Source organism: Argiope bruennichi, chromosome 10 (assembly GCF_947563725.1).
Source record: "Argiope bruennichi chromosome 10, qqArgBrue1.1, whole genome shotgun sequence".
In the NCBI taxonomy this organism is placed as follows: domain Eukaryota; kingdom Metazoa; phylum Arthropoda; class Arachnida; order Araneae; family Araneidae; genus Argiope; species Argiope bruennichi.
The window spans coordinates 115,091,811-115,113,449 of NC_079160.1; the positions used below are offsets into that span (position 1 = coordinate 115,091,811).

At 29.2% G+C, this 21,639-nt stretch overlaps 1 protein-coding gene across 3 annotated transcripts in view; it reads left to right on the plus strand.

The window, feature by feature from the left end:
- LOC129989274 (A disintegrin and metalloproteinase with thrombospondin motifs like) overlaps positions 1 to 21,639 on the plus strand; it is a 103,852-nt gene that overhangs the window by 74,620 nt on the left and 7,593 nt on the right. For all 3 annotated transcript variants that reach the window (XM_056097686.1, XM_056097688.1, XM_056097687.1), the window contains 7 exons: positions 243 to 454; positions 4,107 to 4,193; positions 7,691 to 7,946; positions 14,068 to 14,264; positions 14,593 to 14,664; positions 15,973 to 16,180; positions 20,189 to 20,315. In XM_056097686.1, the coding sequence (XP_055953661.1) occupies positions 243 to 454; positions 4,107 to 4,193; positions 7,691 to 7,946; positions 14,068 to 14,264; positions 14,593 to 14,664; positions 15,973 to 16,180; positions 20,189 to 20,315 (1,159 nt within the window). The remainder of the gene's footprint in view (positions 1 to 242; positions 455 to 4,106; positions 4,194 to 7,690; positions 7,947 to 14,067; positions 14,265 to 14,592; positions 14,665 to 15,972; positions 16,181 to 20,188; positions 20,316 to 21,639) is intronic.

Below are 21,639 nucleotides of genomic sequence, written 5' to 3' on the forward strand. Positions count from 1 at the left end.
CGTTTTTTTAAAAAATCTATCGAATATATATTTTAAACATTTAAGGAAAAAAATTATTCTGACATAAATTTGCTCGGACTCACATCCAATATGAACATATTCAAACTTTTTTTTAAATTTACTCGGACTCACATCACAAATTTTTAAAAAAAAAACTTATTCTGACTCACATCCAGTATGAACATATTAGAAATTTTTTTTAAAAAAATATTATTCTTACAATCTATGATTGCTTTTCTCAGTTCCTCATTACGAAGTGGTGCACGTGCGGACATTGTCGAAGAGAAGTGCTGACGACGACGAAGTGAAACGCGTCCATCTGTCCGCCTTCGGGCGCGACATGCACCTCCACCTGCAGCGCAACGACGACTTTGATGACCGACTGAAAAGCATGAAAATGTACCTAGCCGAGAGCACCAACAACGGCATACAGTACAGAGAAATGTCGACTGAGGTATCCTTTTCACTTTGATTCAAATCCATCAAGACCGTAGCTAAATAATTTTAACCATTCTATTCATATTCTACAAAATAACTAAGCTTTCTGCTACTTATTAGCTGCCGTAAATATCAAATTACAGCTTTAAAGACCTTTATTAAATGAAATAAAAGTAAATGAATTAGAAATTTTAAACTATATAACTATTACAAATATTTTTTGCCTTATGCTATCTTTTACTTTCTTTAAAAGAAAATTTATTTTTTATACAGTTATTTCATTGTCTAAGTACAGCCTAACAGTTATTTCATTCATCTGAGAAACTGTTTAAAATTTCTACTTATTTCATTATTCACATGAATGACATACCCAAATAATATATTCCTATTTTTCGCAGTGATACAAGGTATAGAGAATTTCATCCCATTTGATAACTTGTAGAAAATAATGAAATTTTAATTATTCTATTAGTAAAGATTAAAATATCTTGATTAGACAAAGGTTTATAATAGCTTAGTTTTAATAGATTTAGTTAAAAGATTTATAGTAGCTTAATAAAGATCTTTTAAGACCTTTATTAAGTGTAAACATTTCTTTGTGGAAAATATAATGATTTCAATAAATTTTAAATGATTAACAGTTAAATATTAAAAGACTCTTATTAAATCGAGATCTTTAATGTATAAAAAAGGAACCATAGTTAGTGCGCTTTAAAAAAAACAAGACAAATATATGCTTAATAACATCTATTTAGTTTTATCTGTTCCATTCTTTTGTATAAATTTGTAATTTTTTAATTCTCCAAAATAATAAATATTCCCAAATCTCAAATTCAATTGGATGCAATAAAGCAACTTGGAACCAAATACAAAAAAAAAAAAAAAAAAAAAAAAGCGTTTAAGCGTATCGAGCTTGCAAAGTAAAATTTAACAGTTTTTATACGATTATAAAAGATTTCTTGCTAGGTAATTAATTTTGGAAAAATGCATAGTAGAACATTTTACATTAAAGCTTTGTGAAAATATGTAGTTTCAAAACAAATATTTTGTAATTAGTTCTCCATTGCATTTTTCAGTCCTTTAACTATTTAGTTAAAAAGTTTTTCAAACTCTTTTAAACGTAATAGAACTTGTTGCTATTTTATTATTATTATTTGATTTCAGTTATTAATAATTTCAGAAAATTTATCAAAACGTGGATTAGAAATTCACACTTTTTCGTAGAATTTTACCATGTCTACCCATCTAGAATCTACAACCATGATTATGAATTTTGAAAAAAAATTATTATCAACCTAATTCTTTTCCTTACATTGATGTTCAAAAATGAAGTTACATGTAGACTATTCCAAAGAGATTTCTTGTTTTCTCAAAGTTTCCTATATACCATTCAAGTGTATTTTTAAGTTATTTAGAATTTGAAGTGGGAAGTGAAGTGAATCTCATGCAATTTAATCGTATTTTTCATCTTTTTTATAAAGTGACGTCACCTTCAGATATTGCTACCAGTTTATCGTTTGGTTTCTTATTTTTAAATAATTAATCTCACGGAGCAAAGTCAGAAGAATATTGTTTGGTGTTTTCGAACTCATTTTCAGTTTAATTATCGTTCTTTTACTATGTGCAACTTAGTTTAACGACTTTTTGTACTTTATAATCACATTTTTACAACTTTAATTGCACCTTTACGAATTGCAATGTCTTCAATAAATCTGCAAATATTATGTAAACATTAGAGTATAATTTAGAAATCAAGCTGCATTACATTCATTCGATTTTAACATATTTACAATAGCTTCCAGAATATTCCAGCAAACTTGTGGTCGAATTATTTCTTACTATTTATTTGTTATTTTCAACTACCATAACATAAACAACATGTATCAATTATTTACTTCTTGCGTTTTAAATTATTTTCTATCTACGTATTGAAAAATAAAAATAAATTCATCGTAATAAAGATTAGATAACACGTCTTATATACATGTAGCTGTTTTTCAGCCTTGTTTGTACAAAAACTTTTCTAAAGTGCAATTTACTATTCCTTCAAAAATCAGATCAATCAATATAATGCGTAACTCTACAGTTAATCATCGTCAGTGCCATTGGCAGCTAACAACTTATGACAGAAGGAAAAATTAAATGACCTTACTTTTGTTCGAGTGAAAATTTTCTTTCGAGTACATCTGTTGATACTATTGTCTTTTTGGTGTTTACACAGAGGAAAGAGGGACGAACTTATCACGAATCTCATTAGCAAATCAAGTAGAAAGAAAATAAATCAATCCATTACACTGCCTATTAACAGGTACTGGCAAATCTTTCATTCAATTGTAGAAAATAGAAGACTTGTGACTTGTTGAAACTAATTTGAAACTTCATTTCTCCTTATCCACAGGACATGAAAAAAAGGATTTTTTTCCCAATTCGGTTTAATGTTGAATTGCAAAATTCCTTCCTCAAATAGACGTAACAGATGCGACGCTATTTCAAAACCTTGAATTTTCTGCTCAAGCTGTTTTGTTTCAGGCGGTAAATTATTTACATACTGTCATTCGTAAAAATAATTGTTCAGAAGCTATTAAGAAAATAAAGCTGTTTGTATTTCATTGTCACTAAATGGTATGTAATGGATTTTGCCTTGTCAGGTACAAATGAAATGAATAATTATATATTTAATGAACGAATTGTGGGTACTAACTCGCACTTGTATAAAAAGTTATGGAGTCGAATTTACATGTAACATACAAAATTTTAGACACGGAATATAATTTAGAGATAGGTCAAAAGGTTGGAAACGAAACAAAATTTTGCAATAAGTGTTCACATATCTGCTAAGATAAGGCATATGACATTTGACTATAGCAAAGGTGCTTTATGATGATCATAATAAAGACTTTTTCTTACTTATTAATGAAATATACAGTTTTTAAATAAGACTTTTGAACAGAGCTTTTTGAATATATATATGTAAAATATGAGGCATTAAATAAACTTCATTTTGTTTTAAAGAGAAAAAGTAACCTCAAGCATTAAAAATACGTATAAAAAAACAAGAAAAAGTAACCTCTTGTATTAAGCATATGTATTGAAAAAAAAAGTAACCTCAAACATTTAGCCTCTCTATTGAAGAAAGTAACCTCAAGCATCAAGCATACATATAAAAAAAAGAAAAGTTTCTACTTATTTAATAAATAAAAGAAATATTTTTTCTATATCATCTATAATCTAAATGTTGCGATTGTTTTTATCCCTTAGTTCTAATATCTTCAATACTAAGATTATAATAAATATCCAATCTCAACTATTGAAAAATGCTAAGGATATTTTACATATTTAAAACAATTTTAACTGAACAAAACGGGATCTTCTATTTTGTGTATTGACTTTATTTTTATTAAACGAACATAACATTTTCATACATTTCTATAAATATTCAATGCTGAATGTAGGATTTTTTAAATAAGATCAAATTATTAAGCAATGCAATAAATAATGAACGCTTATTTAAGTGTGAGATGATGATCTTAAGAAATTGGAGTATAAACATTAAAAGAAATATAATGCAAGATGAAAACTTTCGGAGCTCTTAAAAAGTTATAATACTCCTCTGAAAAAGTAAGGAATTACTATACACCTTTATTTAGAAATTCTTTTCTGATTTTTAGGATGACGATCCAGGAACAACCTATCACGATTTAGATCAAATGGCTGCTGTTACTATTCGGCATGGAGCGGATGGAAAGATTCAGATGGTAAATGAATTATTTTTTGAAATCTCTTTTTGTTTCAGATGATTTCTAAATATTTAAAATTTAGTAAAAAAAGAATACAATGCATCATTTTAAATCTTAATCTACTTGCCTGATTTGTAAATTTATTTTTCGACCTCATTTTGCTGAATTTCGATTTCACTTATATAAATTGTGAAAATACTATCTTTTTATCTTGTTTTTCTGGCTTAATAGCAGTTTGTTTCGTTAATTATGGAAAAAGTTTTTTTTCGAGTCATTTTTGTTGAAATCAATGTTCGTTTTGCTTTTGTGCAAGAAATAATTTAAAGTTTCTGCTTTATACTTCTTGTTTAAATATTTTTAGAGATTTTAGAAGCGGATCATTATCAAGCGTTTAAGATAAGGAAATAGTTCAATGATTTATCTCATTTCAAAGATGGCTCTGCATAATATATAATTAGATTTGTCCTATTAATTCTTAATGAATCGTACACTATTAATTATATATGAAAATAATAGCAGCTGTAAATCAGTTTCGGTAAAGTGTACTTTTGAAAATTCCTCAAATTGTTTGTTATCAGGTTAATACAATAAAATTATATTTAGACAGAACAAAAATGTTATAAAAATGAAATGGTAAAATTTATTTAATTATTTGTGTTCAGAAAGTGTTACCGACTAATCAATAAAAACTAATGCAGAAGCAGAAACGTTTAGAGGAGCAATTGTTTTCTAGTAATCTAATTCTGTTGCATTTATTAATGCGATGTATTAGAGAGGAAAGATATATGATTACTACTTGTGTTATCCGTTAGTCATGAGGTGAAATGATATTTTGTATATCATTCATTTTGCAAGTTTATAAAATGAAATTAAAATCAACGAAATGCAAAGCAAAAAGAATAAAATCATCTTCCAAATATAAGTTGCAAAAGAAAATACTCTTAAACTAAACAAGGCTAAGATAACTAATAACAAATAACAATAATAATAAAATAACAAAGAACTAATAAAGTAATAAAATATTATATTTCTAAATATTGTGCTGTAAGGAGAGCAAAAATGTGTGCTCAATAATCAATGATGATAACAGAGTTGAGAGGATTATTGCCTACAATAGAGAAGAAAACCATTTGAATCTGTGGCTGGAGTTAACTGATGCCTTGCTGTTCAGCGATAAGTGAAAAACATGACGATGAATGTGTGTGAAGTGCGCTTACCTCATTTGCATTATTCGAAAAAGTAGAAAATGAACCCATATCACAAATTGGTTTTTTTATTATAGTAGAATAGAAATATTTCAAAATGATAAAAAAAGACGAAAACAAAATGGCTTACAAAAAGAATTAATGGTTTTATTTAATTTAATGAAGCTATGCATTGAATAAAGTTTGAGAAATTGATTTGGTAGTTTTGTACTGTATGAGAGTACTTGAAATGTCAAAACATAGAGCCATACAGGAAATATGATAAAATTAATCGGGTTTATTTTGTGATAAACAAACAACACAACCTTTTCGAGATTTCTATGTTGAAGTTATTTCAATGGGCATTACAAAATGTTCATCAAATCAAATGGTGAAATGAAATCATTGAAATCTTGATGGGGATATCAAGAATGGTGTGATTTCTCGTATTGCTGATGCTTTTATTTTGGTTTATTTTATTTATTTATTTCTTCTGCAAATTTTTATTCCATCTTTATGAAGAGTTTTGAAAATAATGTAACTATTGCTAAGAATAATGTCAAGCATTAAAAAAAATTAATTTTTGTTAATCTCTCAAAATTATTGCATAACACGAAATTTGCTAAGAAATATATCTCTTTCATCAACTCCACCCATGCATTTATTGTTATTCAATCCGTCGGCTTTTCAATGTTTTCAGTTTCGCTGTTTTGTTTTCCTGTAGCAGCAAATTCCAAGTTCTGTATTGTTAAAAACATTGACATCTTTTTTTTTTATTTTTCCATTTTATGGCTGAAATATTTTTGCTTTGGAGTTTAGTAGTTTGCGTTGTAGTAATTTTAGGCGTTTAATAGCTTTTTAGTATCTTTTGTTTTGTTCTTATGCACAGCAAATTAGCTTGCATGTCTGCGTTTTAGTGTTAAAGGCTAGGAAAACTCCGCGCATATTATGGGTTAAGAAGATATTTAGCTATCTGATATTTAAGTGATTATATAATATTATTAGATATATATCACATCTTTTAAATACATTGGAATAAGGAAATATTAGAAATAGCATCAACGTCTAACTGATAAGATACTTTACATGCAGTATTAGAATAGAGATTAACCCTTATGTTCATTTTGTATAGTATACCATACATACAACTTTATAAAAATATACTACCACTATAAAATAAAAATATATATAAAATATAAAAATATAAAATATTTAAAAAAATATATATAAAATATAAAATAAGCTACCTATATACATTTATTTTTGCTTTTCTTCAAAAAAGCTTTAGCTTGCCACGATAAAGGTTAAAAATATTTTCCATTGGCAGAAATACAAATAAAAGTTGCTGTGCTAGAAGAAAATAAGACATTGGAATGATTTTGAGCATAGTATAATTGTGAGAAACTTAATAGCCAATTCCAGTTATTTTTTAAATATCCTTTTTTTTTTGGGGGGGGGGCTTTTTTCATACATAAATGGCTGCAGTCTTTTTGCAGTCAAGTGAAAGAACTTCGAATAAAAAGCAGAACATAGAATAGAAGTCTTTTGGGGGGGGATAAATAAATGATTGACACGTATTGTATGTAGTAACAGAGAATCTACAATGCAACAAATGGTAAAGCAATATAACCAGAAATCGTCACAAAAATATATCTATAAGACTTATTTTAGAGCGAACTGATTTCAATAGCCAGTGACCAAAATGAACGCTTTTGATTTTATTGGGAAACTGGAAACAGTGGTGCTGGTCAGACAGTCCAAAGATCATTACTCCAGTACGATTCTTTCATCACATTAATGCAAGATACCGAGAGTGATCTATTTATAGAATAAAGTAGCAATGGCATATTCCTGACTCTAATATACCACCATCAAGTACAGACGGTCCCTACCATCACTGAGATTATCAATATTCTGATTAAGAAAAAGTTCTCCACATTTTAAACAACTTTTAGAGCCCTGCCTAGAAAAATATACGCAATCATCACAGCCACAAGATATCCAAGATGATTAGAGTTGAGATTCTTATCATGTGTTTCTAATATTGTGATCATTCAGTGTAGAAGCTATACGGAAAAGTAATTTATGTTTTCTGGATGAATAGCTTCTTTTATTTAATGAAGAATTGTTTTCATAAATTCTTTTTCTTTCCATATTTTAGACATCATGTAAATTCAGGAAACAAGAAATCCCATTTTGCATTCCACTTTTATATTTTCAAGGTATTCTAATAAACAAAATAAATGAAACAATAACTTAATAATTACAAAATTTTCATTCACGAATTTAGTGATCATTTAAAAAACATTGCCCATTTTTTTTTTTTTTTAGGAAGGTACGATTGGAAATGACCTGGTAGTGAAACCTGTGCCCACTGCAATATTGATTCCCGAAGACGGCTTCGTGGACGACGAGATGTTTCTTGATGAAGATGAAAGCTACGAGCGAAATAGGAACAACAGCTTTTACACACATCGTAATAACGCTTCCAGTTCCGTTAGACAACCCTCAGTTTCTACCGCCAGGGGTGGAGCCCACTTCGTATACAGGGGTCAGATGATGTCCAACGATTCCCACAGTGACTTTTGTAAGTTTTTACCTATTTTTTTTAATTGTTGTCATTCGATATGTGGCAAGTTTATAAGAAATTTTCATGGTAAGGGAAAAATCATCGCATCTTCAAGAGACAGATAGACGATATATTCTAAAAGACTTTTTTTATCAGTAGTTTACTGTTGCAAAAACATTTTGAAAGTTGTTTTTTTTTTTATTATCATTCCTGCCACTTTACTGAGTTAAATTTAACGTCATGATCATTTGATTGATAATTAAAATTATATCTCCCTTTTCATTAATGCTCGCAGTTACTTTACCTATTTATACAATTATCTAAGAACCAATGGAAAAAAATTACTAATTGCTGCTTTTTTTATTCCTTTGTGAATTTTATAATATTGATATAGACCTCTTAATAATTTTTAAAATAAGTAAAACTATTTCTCTGCCCCATCTATACACGTTCTTCTTTTTTTTTTTTTTTTTTTTTTTGGATGGGAGGGGACTGATGTGTATATTGAAATAACTGATATTGGAATATTGATATATTGATCGCCAAAAATATTGAAATGTTAAATAATTTTATTGACTAAGAGAATTAAAATCGTTATGAGGTCTCTATCAATACAGCAAAATTCCCAAAATACGTTAAAAAAGTGCTAATTAGCATTAAATCCAATGAGAGTAAGAAACATTATTTAATGATAAATTGTGAAAAGTATGATTAAATATTTTTAATGACGTCTTCCAAAAGTTGCCTTTTGTACATCGAATGTGCTTATCAAGATTCTAAAATTAGAGCAATATTTTTTTGACCCCAAATAAAATCGGATGTAGTAGTGTAAGAAATATATATCGGAAGTAGTAGTAGAAATATATATCGGAAATAGTAGTACAGAAATTCAAAACGACGCTGAAATAACTGCATGAACATTTCACTACCACATTTGCGATAGAAGATTCACTAGAATGTAATAAAATATTACTGAAAAAGACCTTGAGATTTATTTTAATGCTGCTAAACCAGTTAAATTTTCCCATTAAACCTGTTAAAAGGTCCTGAGCTCTTGATGGATTTATGAAGCAAATAATTTTATTTTATCTTTTTTCGTCAGGAATAAGGTAGTGTCTGAAACAAACTAAGCAAGAAAAAGGCGTTAGTAATCGAGAATTTATTTTAGTGCAAGGAAAAATGTTTTATAATTTTAAAATTGATAGAAATAGGAAAAATTTTGTCCAGTGTACAATAAGAAAACATCATTCAATTGATATGTTGTTGCTTTGATCAATCTTAAAAGATAATTAGCACGAAGAAATCCATTTTTGAAGTCGAAGTGAGAAACTAATCTTTATTTGGAGAAAACTTCATCAGGCTGTTTTGTTCTAAGATTGATAGTATCATATAAATCATAATGTATGCATAACATTTTTGTGATTCGAATTTCTGATGCTCTTGAAATATTTTGTCATAATTACATAGATGTTCCATGCTTATATAGATTTTAGTCTGTTTATGACGCTTAACTCTAACAACAAGTTTCTTTTGTTTCTTTGCATAATTTGTAGCACGATTTCTTTTTTTTTATGAATTTGAGCTCATATATATATATAAAGAAACATATAAAGTTATGAAAAAAAAATCATTGCTCTCAAAAGTAATTTTTTCGATAAAAACGATAGAAAAAAATAAGTTTGATTTTCTTTTATTAATCAAGAGCATCAGAAAAACAAAGGAAATGCCAGAGAAAAAAGTTCGATTATGTAAAAGAGGTGCAAACTCAATTATTATGATTTATTGGCAAGTGATCTGTTAATGAAGTTAAACAGAAGCTGGACGAGAGTGATGCAAATTGATTGCTCCACCCATTATATGCTTACTCAAGACTGTAAAAAGGCATCGGGAGTGATCAAATTGTTTCGAAGTTCTTGTGAGATCCTCAGTAACTCTTGCTCCATTTTAAATTCTGGGTGCAGAAATGTAATATGAGAAGATATAAGATTGTTAAAGGTTTTCTCAAGCATTAATTTGTCGTTTGCTTCCTACACAAACAAAAATCAAATGCTTCTTTTTTTAAATCGTTTTATATTTATTTTTAAATAACCTCAATTTTTTGCGAACAATGTAGTTCAGTATAATAAATCAGTAGTTAAATTATGCCGGTCAATGTTTAAATAAAATAAGCTTTATAATTGCAAATGACAATAATTTGTTATCTTTATTTTCTTGAATTACAGTATTCGTTTTTGTAGTAGATTCTTCTCTGGTGAAATGAGAATATATTATAATGCTCTTAAACTATAAAAAAAACTGACATTTTTTCTATGATTATTCTGAATGTATGTAACAAGTTGCAAGTTACGAAAACATTTTATAAACATCTGCGTAATGTAGAAAGCTGACAACAATTTATGAGAAACATTAATCATGTTTTTGTTTTAAACCGGTCTTCGAAAAAGTGGTGTGGGTCGTATAGCTGGTTTTAAATAGCTACTAATGATCTCAAATTACAACTTCGGCATTAGTTTAACTTTCATTTTTCTAGCTTTAAAACTTGTTTTAAAATTTGGGTGAAAATCACTCAAACGAAGGAAAAATTTTCATAGATTTGAAAACCAGATAAAGTGAAAGCGATTGGTTAATGTGTTTGCTAGCGATTTGTTTTCATAGCGATTGTTGAAATGCCATTCGAAGAAATATCGTGAGAAAATATTTCTTCAAATTGCATAAACTCGAGAGTGTTGCAACCTTTTGATAAAACTTGTTAGCATATATATTTTTTAAATTTAAAATAACAACAAAACTAAACTTTTGACAGCGGAAAAAAAAATTCGGAAAAATTATTATAGTTGGAATTTAAAAAATGTCTGAAATCTTCAAAAGCGTAATATTTATATACTTAACTGAAGAATTTACTTTTTATACTATGAAAAACCGTTTTCCTTGTATTTTCTTTCTCTGGTTTCCATACAGATTACAATTTATTTATTTTTTTGATTTCATAAAATGCCAGTTATAGAATTAATTATTTTCAAATCTTACTCACAAATTTTGGAAACTGTCTCCACTTTTAAATAAAGTACAATCTACGTTTTAATCACTTTATATTAAAGAAAAAACTTTTACATAAAATAGGTTATTTTTTTATAACTTGACTGAAGAAAAAGGAATATTCGATTTAAAAATATTAAATAGAGATGCAAAAAAATTAATTTAATTTCTATTAATATTTCTAATTTAATAGAAATTAAAACAAAAAATTGTAATTACTTAAAAAGTTCTATCGTTTAATTTTTTTTCTTCTTTTCATTATAAGAAGTTTTTTTAAGAAAGGAAGATAATAAATTTTATTTGAATTCATTTTGTTAGATTTATCTCTCGTTTCGCAATTGCTTATGGAGTATTGAAAATGCTTTGCAAAATAATGAGCGTTACTTTGAACAACAATTACACCTCATTAAGGTTAAAAATTCATCGGAAGAAATGCAATCTTTTCTATGAAAATACCAAGAAATCTTCACGAAATTGATGATGGAAATATATAATAAAAATAATAATTTATAAAATTTTAGGTGGACAGTTGACGAGTGATTAATACTTGGTTTACAGAAATGTAGGATTATTATTGAATTCTTTGAAACGTTAAATCTGTTTCACAGAACACAGAAGTTTTCAAAACTTTTTACTCAAAATCGAAACCCACTCAACATACTTAACTGCCTATTCGATATCACAGAGCATGTTTAAGATTTGAAAAGCAGTTGCTTTTCAATCCTTTTGCCACCGTCTCTTTAGGAATTAATTGTTTGTTCCGAGCTTGTTGAATTTATAAAAGCAAGGAACTTCGTTTGGTTGTTGAATTTATCGAAAACATTCTATTCAATGATGCGAATCCACTTACAATTTCAGTTTTCGGAAAGTCGGCCATTTGCTTTAAATCACTAAAATCATTTTACAATGTATCATTTACATCAGGGGTGGACAGACACTTTTCCAGAGTACGGGCTACTTCTAATTTTTTCAAGATGTTGCTGTCCATCTAGTGATGTAAGTGTGCTGAGCTAAAAAAAATAAAGGTCTACAATATTTATTATAATTCAGTAATAAATGCAGAATATGTTCTTACCTACATAACTACAAACATAATAATAATAGCAAGATATAAGCACAATAATAGTCGCAAATATAATAATATTATATGATGAATTTAATGTCAAATAATACAAAATACATTAAAAAATATTTTCATCTAAACTTAGTTCTCGTAGTTATAGTTAGTAGAAGACTTAGTCTGCATACTGTCCGCCAATCTTGAATATCTCGGTATATAATTACTAACTGTTCATCTTGCACCGGATTCTAAGGGGTCGTTCTGTGAGAAGGGAACGATAAGGTTTCTTCATTATATTCATCGTTGAAAATGCAGATTCACACAGGTAGGTATACCCAAAAGAGATCTCAAATGATATGCAACTTTTTTGAATTAGGATACTTTACTCCGTCCATTAGATTCCAAAGTTATTCTTAGTTCTGAACTACGTGCTTTTAAAATTTGCCATTTTAAAGGAGAAAAACTTCATTTTCTTCAAGAGATAAAGAAAATATATCATTTATATTATATCGGTGTTCCATAAATATGTTTCTTTTAGTGTGCGCGTTTTAGGTCTTAGGAAAGGCGATCATCTCAAAATGACTTGGTGGTCCATCGGTCCACCGCATTCGATTTCATGCCAAACCCTGATCTATAGAGAAGAAATGATGTTTATCCGCAGCGAAAATGAACATTAAAAAGCTTTAACTTATTTATTTTCAGCAAATTCTGTAGCAATCTCCATTTTCTGTTGAACATTCACGAAATCTATGAGAATTGAAACTAAATGATACATTCTTGTAGTTTAATGAAAATGAGTTCTTATTTCCTACCCATTACCAACAAACGAAATGTCAGAATGTAAACTTTGAAATGACATCCAAAATATTGTTTTATGTTGCTTTGTTGCATGATATTTGCTTTCAAATTCGAAATTTTCGTTTATACTCTCATTGGCAATAAGATAAATTTTAGTTTTTTTAAAAATCATTTGATAGATTTTTAATCCTACAACTTATTTACGAAAATTCACATTCGTGTGTCATTAAATTATTTTAACTATTTTAGAAATATTTAATTCTATACGCCTGTAAAATTTTGTCACTTTGTAGGTATTATTTAGTTCTTTTGACTTTGATTTTTTTATATCTTTTCTTTATTTAAATATTCTGTATACGTACTTGTCAATTATTTAATAATGTATAAATGGTTTTTCAGAACTTTTGGTACAAATTTGAAAGGGTTGGTAGAACATAGGTGATAATCCTCATATCTTGGATGGTCGTAACTAACCAGCGAAGGGGTCAGAATGACAGTTCTTGTGTATTTTCAACGATAAAATAGAAAAAAGATCTAAAAAGAAAAAAAAGTAAAATAGACGAATTTCTCAGATAAAGGATCCATTCAATAAATTTCAAAACTGGTCAGAAGTGCAGTCACCAGCATAAATCTAACTTTCACGCCTACAATCTAGACTTAGAGTCAATACCAATCAACTTTTTTCGCAGAAATTATAACAACAAGATTTATATCAGAATAAGTGTGACCATCAATAGATATGTAACTTTTCATAAGATACCATTGGTGATAGTTTAGCCATGAGAGATCTCGTCATTGCGCCTGCAACTTGTTGGAGTGTCCCGACTACTCTATCACCCAAGATCATTATTCCTTCTTTGAATTTTTTCAGTTTACATATTCCTTTCGCTCTCCGCGCTTTCCATTTCTCATAGTTTATGGAAAAGTAGGATTGTTTCACAGATATATCTTTTAAACCCACTCAGCTCACTAGCCGAAAACCTATAGAGTTTTAAAGGTCAACAGAAAAGGGGTGTTCTGTCACTTCTTAAAATTTGACTAATTGTTTTGAAACGGTATAGTCATGAAAAATGACATAGACATTTTTTTTAAACTGTATAAGAAACGTATGTGTTAGTTTATTTACATTATCATTTTCTAAACAAAGTTCGAATACCATTCCAATGACATATATCATTCTCAATGAGAATGTTTACTGTTTCTTTTAATTTACCAATTCCATTTTAATTTGCTTTCTGTTTGCAGTACCGTTGGATAACGTGCGCGGCCACTTCAACAGCCGTGCGGACACTGGGCCCATGTACTCCCATCGCAGCAAGAGGGCTCTGGCCTCTTCATCCGTGTGGCCAGAAATTCTCCTCTTGGTTGACTATGGGAGCTTCGTTCTGCACGGTCTCAGCAGCAGACATATCAAGAGGTACTTTGTCAGCTTCTGGAATGGGGTAAGGAATCATATTAAAAGTATTCAATAATTGAATTATGTCTTTATGATTTCATTAAGTATATTCGGCAAAGTTAAAAGTAAAAAAAATGACAATTTAATGTGCATTCTTTTGGGAGAAATGTATTTTACCTTATTTAATTAAGACAAAAATGTTAATATTTTTCAATATGAATATATATTGATTTTTCTTAATTGTGTTTTATTTTAAAAATAGAGTATTAAATGTATATTTTTTGACAGTTTTTAATAAGCGTTTGAAATAGAATGATAAGGCTATGATATTTTGTGAAATTTCATTGATTTTATATTTTGATTTCTTTTTGAAGGTTGATCTGAGGTACAAGGCTTTGTCAAATCCGAAAATCAGAATAAGTTTAGCTGGAATTATTGTTGCAAAAGTAAGTTTAATACTTTATTGTTTTACCACAAAAACTAAACAAAATAATTCATTCTCATCTATCAAGAGTGCATTAGAAAATAGTTAGTAGAATTCATTGTTATATCCAAGGTTGTAATGAGAAATTATAATAAAAGAAAGTAGTATGTTTGTAAACATTGGTACTTAACACAGAAAAGGTGAATTATTTTGTATTGGATCTTTTTTTTATTCCTTTATACAATAAAGACATATACAATTATACAATAGAAGAAAAAACAAGTGAAAAAAATTGAATGATTGTTTGAGGAACTAATCCTAAAAAAGTTTTACTTAAGATGACATTATTTCTCATCAAATAATTTTTTTCAAAAAGCTAAATTCAGACAATTTAGTTGATTCAAATAAAGTTAGCATTAGCAAATATTTTTCAAGCAGTGATTTTTTTTGTTTAGAATGCATGCAACTGATTATATCATATTAACTTGCTTAAATACTTGCACAGATAGATTCATTAGAAGCGTACCGTAAATATTAATTAACCTATAATTTTTAATGGAATTAATTTTTGAATCGTCTCAGATAGTATAACAAATTTCTGTAAGTGAAAGTATTTTGGAATAGAAATTTAATAAATAATATTTCCGAAAGAAAACTGACAGCTGTAACATAATAAATAATTTAATCTAGTCAAAAAGTTGTCAGATATATATTTAAGTGATTTCTTCATACCTTAACCTGAATCAGTTATAGCCTATTTTCAGGTTAATGAGGCTTTCCGGTTTTGTCTTGTAAACGAAATTTTCTATTTTACCATAAAAAGAGAAGTCACATTAATCAATATATGCTGAAGAAGGTGATCCACGTAATGCTCCATAATAACGATCTGAAAATGTTCCGAATACACTGGTAATAACAAAAATTTATTTTGAATATTGAAAACTATAAAGGCAAAAATGCTATTCGCCTCTTAAATGCTAATTTTTCCAATAAAGCATTCTTTGAATATGAGGATTTAGAAAACAATTTGAAAAAAGGTAGAAGTGTCACTAAACAATTTTTCTTTATGCTCTGTCTCACATTATGCACGATTTTTCGTAGCGACATCTAGTGAGTGTCTGAGAAGTTGCTTCAGTTCATAGTTGTTGGCTAGTTAAGATTTAAATTGTAAAGCATTTTTGTATTTCATGCATTCATTGATTATTTATTTGGTCAGGCCTTCCTTATTAAGAAGAAAACATTAACATAAAGATAACATGACAGATTAAATGTGAATGTTATTAAAAATTCAAAAGTTCTAATCAGTACCACTTCCTGCTATTGTTTTCAGAGCAAAGACGCCACCCCTTACCTAGAACGCAACCGACTTCCGAGTCCAAACCGGGATGCCATCGACGCTGCAGCAGCCCTCACCGACATGGGCAAGTACCTTTATTTGGAAGACCGCCTCCCGGCCTACGATATGGCCGTGGTCATGACCAAACTGGACATGTGCAGGAAACAGTTCGCAGGTGGTCGATGCAGCAGGGGAACTGCAGGTAGAGATCTAATAAATATCATGCAAATTTATTGTCACACCCTTTATATTCCATTTATATATTCAGATGATACAATACATTGTATGAATATTTAAGCCCCTGAGATGGTGCTAACCAGATTTGGTCTAGCATATCTTCTCATATCTTTCAATCAAGAGCTTATAACAAATTGCAGGTGAGACGATCACTCTATTATGTCGAAGTGTCCTAGTGTAGCTGAGGCTTAAATTTCATTGAATCCTTTTGCTGTGGATAAGTAAGGGATATTCGAGATTTTCATAGGAAGTTGTGTGTGCTTTTGACTTAGTTTGGAATAAACCTCCAGCAATGAACACATCTTATCTGGTAATTAGATGCGTTTCCAGACTATCTGCATTAGAATGATGCCGGTTACGATCATCGTCAGTAGACAAATCCATAGCCTACTTCCTCGAATTTATGTTCTTCAGCTTTTTGACTAAACTTCAAACAAGAATTCAGGATGCTATTGGTGAACTGATTTTAATCAGGATCTTTGCACTGCAATCTTTACATAAAATAAAATAGCTACGTTTAAATTTTAAAAGAATATATAAGTTTTGACCATATTTTATCGTTTTATTTCATGTTTTATTTCAAAATATGATTTTGATTTGGTTCCTTAAAGGATTATTAAATCAAAATACGTTTTAGAAGAACAGAAACAGTATACCATGGAACTGTAAAAACTCTGCTAACAGTTATAAAATGTACCAATGATAAAAGTTCAAGCAAATAAGCACTGAAAACGAAATTTAACTGTGCGCATCGATTCACTGAATCGCATTACAATTCATCATGGGCCTTTATTTTTTCGTCATAAAATCAATAAATCATTTTTTTTTCAAAAATCTATATCGAAAAAAATCGATATTTCCCAACTATCGATTTTCTTCAATGCATGGGAATTCAGCTGATTCCCAGTCAAAATACCAATTAGCATATTACGCAACTTATCATCTTGTAGGTATCGAGCACTGGCTTGGTGTTAGTACTGACTCAAGTTGTATTTTCAAGAAAAAGATTAATAATACGTTTCGAAATCAAGGAACTCAAATATCAGGGGAAAAAATGTTTTCCTTTAACTTTTTCATGCTTAGATACGGATGTCATTTGTAATGGAATATTTTTTTAAAAAAATGGTGGCAGTATGAAAGTAAACTTTGTCGAATAGCATTAATAAATATTGTTATTAATATTTAAAATTACTTTTATCCATGACAATTTATAGCGGCTGTTTTCTTTTGTAATTGCAATAGTTTCCGGCAATTATATTTAAAATATAATATTGAGGCAATGAGTTTTACATTACCTTAAAATTTAAGAAAATTAATTTACCGATGCCAATGCCATTGCTTCGCTATTTTCTTCTGATTTCCATAATTTGTTAAAATTTATTTTTAATTCCTATAGTGAATTAACATTTTTCTAGAGGAATCGGGAAAGTTAAGTGCGCAAATTCGATAGTTAAAATGCATAAATTATTTCCATTCGACGTGAGTGAAAAAATGTATGCTATTAAACTTGTGTAAATATGGTATTATTTTGTGTAGTTTTGTAGCACAGAAGAAAAAGAAAACTGATTCTGTTGCTAATTAAAGAATTTATATTCCAGCATTTCTATTAGATTTACATTTCAATTTAATATATTTCAAGCTCAATTTTTATTCATTATTTTGCCCGCGCGTTTAAATTATCGTATTCACAAACATACGAGCAGATTCAAGGATGTCTAAGATTTAAAGATTTAACATATATTTTAAATCGAATGTCTTGAAGATTGCAATCTTTCTGATTCTGTCATTCGTATACTGGATTGTAGGAAAATACCCACGTTAAATGGATTCTACTAATATTTCAATAATATAATCTTTTACGAGTCAGATAACTGCATTATTTTGACAATTGCTAATTTTCTTAAAGTTAAATTAAAAAAATAAGTAGAGTTTTCAGTGATCCAAAATATATTCGATTTCAGTCTTATACAGTCTTCCAAAATTTTTAAATCATAAAATTAATATTGACCAAAAGTTAAAATTTAGAGCAATTATTAAATTTAATGATTTCGCAAACTTATTTAAGATAAATTATTTATTCTATAAGGAAGAAAATAATGCCTCTAAAATTTCACAAGAAGAGGATGAACCTAGTTTTGCAGATGATAAGTTTTATAAGCTAGCATATAGTGCTAGGAAGTTTGTAGACCATTTGAAGACTGTAGTAGTAGATTATTTGAAGGAAATGGTTTGTAGACTATTTGAAGGAAATTTTATTATTTATTTTTAACTAAGACAATGAAAATATATATATAAAAAAAACCTTTTGAGATCATTTGATTTAAACATGCGAATTTAAACGAATGGCCTTTCCCTGATTTTTTAAAGTCACCATTAATTTTTGCTGTAGTGCACCAAATGGCAGAACGGTAAAAAAGTGATTCAAAGAAAGGTGAGCCAAACGTGAAGAGGACGCAAAGCAGTTCAAACAAGTTTCATTGTGGCTTTCCGGGTCAAAAAGAAAAACTATAGATGGTGTTAAGCTCATAATGTTGAAAGTACTGGGATAAGCTGGTATTCAAAAATAACGCAGACGTAATAAATTCATATTTATTAGGCCATACTAATATCAAGTAATACCACCGCCGATCTTAATACACGCCTTGCAAGCGGCCGTAAAGGAGCCAACGAACTCCATTAAATACACCAACTTGTACATTGGCAGCAGTGATCACACTTTTGGCAACATCTTTTTCAAATTTCGCCGAAACCTGCGCACTCGATATTTTTGAAATAATTCGTGGAACAAATAATAAACATAAACTTATTATTTCTGTAAGATTTTTTTTTTTTGCATCTTACCACATTCATTATTACCTATCCTCTACCGACGGTACTTTTCATTTCCAAACATATAATTTATAATAAAACTCGTTTCCTTTGGTATGTACTAGCACCTTTTAACATGTAATGCCTCTTTTCTTGACACGTTAAGCGCCATGTCACTGGTGACTGTTAATACATTTTTCGTACTTTGCCAGTCATTGATGACTGATTTTGTAATTTTCATTAAGGCACATTTGTAAATGATGACTCACTTTGTATTTTCCGTTCAGGCACATTTACACAGGCATTTCCTGATGACTCACTTTGCACTTTCCGTTCAGGCACATCTGTCACTGATGACTCACTTTGTATTATTCCGTTCAGGCCGCATCTGTCACTGATGACTGAAAATATACACTTGATTTTTTTCACTGAGGTTGCATTAGCCATTGTTGGCTGGCGCTATGCATTAAATAATTATATTCTTTTAATAAATTTTAATCTGGTGGTCCCAAAATAATGCAAATAATGCATGCAGTCTTATTGCAATTTTATGTGCATCTCTGGTTGTCAGCATATCAGAGAAAGGGATATCTCGGGCTAGACAGAAAGGAAAACAAAATAGATTAGGCATTTAAGATGTCCTTCATCCTATAGATATCCTAATCTTTCTTATCATGAAGTGAATGATTTTTTAAAAATCCTTGTAAAATATTGCGGATAATTTAATTTCCATTTTACTGATAAGAATACTCTTACATAATAAATGCTTGATTTCACGAAATATATTACTCACTGGAAGTTGGAAGGACCTAAAATCTTTACATCTCTATGAATGCTATATTTCTGTTGAAAATAGGAGTCAATAAAGAAATAAAATTTCTTCTCAAGACGTTGATTGAAGAAATAAATAATTTTCCAGATTGCTTTCAAAAATATTTATTATTTTTCCTTGGGTATGGTTAAACACAATTGCCTTGAATTAAACAAATTTTGTGAGCATGTATTATATCAAAATTTTAAATTTTGGGACGAATCCTGTTTTTAAATATTTCATAATTCTGATTCCTTCCTTATTTGTATTCAATATGCTAATATAGATAATATGAATATTTATAAAAGTTGCAATTGTATGTTAAAGCATAATACAATTTGTTTCTCTTTGCAGGTTTTGCATACGTTGGGGGCGCGTGTGTTGTTAATAAAAGATTAGAAAAGGTAAACAGCGTTGCAATAATTGAAGACAGTGGCGGATTCAGCGGCATCATTGTAGCAGCGCATGAAGTGGGACATTTGTAAGTAATTACATCTTTTTAATTCATGCAGGATGTCACACAAGGTGTTCAGAGTCTAATATTTACAGATTCGGATAGAACTCGTCAAGACGAATATTTTGGATGTATAACATGTGAGGTCCCAGAATATAGCGCCATAATCTAATTAAGATATGAGGCTTGTGTTATGAAAACTTCAAGAAATAAAAATAAAGGAAGTGAAAATTAATGTTTATAGAAAATTTTCCATAGAACAGATTTTCGAAATGTCTGGCGTTCGACAAATGACATGGTGAAGTCTGGAATCGAAGTTTGCAATAATTTTCTGTAAAACATCTGTTCCAGCTTCCTTGACATCTGTTTCAATTTCTACTCTCAAGTCGTCCAATGTTGAGGGATGTGTGAGATACACTGTGTCTTTCAGACGTCCCCATGAAAAAAAGTCGCAGGGGTTAAGATCAGGGGTGTAAGGTAACCAACGTTGTTCTCAACAAACCTGTTTTCTAGCCTAATATACTGCGGAGGGTATTTGAAAACTCACTTTCAGACGAGCTTTCTCATTAGTTGCCACATATTTACATAGTCACCTAGGGAAGCTTCCATGCTGTGCAATCATTGTATGCATATTAATTTGGAATACAAGCAGACGGATTCGTGATTAACGTTCTTCGTGTAATTAAATTATGATGATGTGTTCGGAGATCCGTTATATTATACATCAAAATATTCGTCTTGACGTGTTCTACCCTAATCTGTAAATATTTGACATTGCATACCTTGTGGGACACTCTGTATTAAGAAATATATTTATGATGCCCACAGTATGCCCTAAATAAAATTATATTATTTATGAGGTTCAAAAATTGCAAATTTTCTAAGAACTTAATTAAGAATTTTTTTTTCTTTACCTGTCAAGCTTCTCTGATATACTAAATAGATATACTGATTACTATATCTATTTATGATATTACTATATCTATTTATCAGACATATAGAAGTCACGAAATAAGTGAGCTATTTTCTTGTACTTTTCCAAATTTTTGATTGTCAAAAAGTTTTTGCTAAAAATAATAACAAACATAGCAATTTTAAATAATAATTAATTATTCATCATCTTTAACTATTAACATGAACTTAATCTTATTTAACTTTAAGAGAAACTGAGGTCTTTGACTTGAAATTTCCCTTCACCGTTCAAATGGCATTTGAAAAAAGTTGTAGAAGCCCCACCTATTTCTGAGCTGTTGTTCAATCAATTACCTCTTCATCCTATTTGAGATTGTAAAAAAACTTTTTTTATGACAAATGTTTCTGTTATAAATAATAATACACATAATGAAATGGT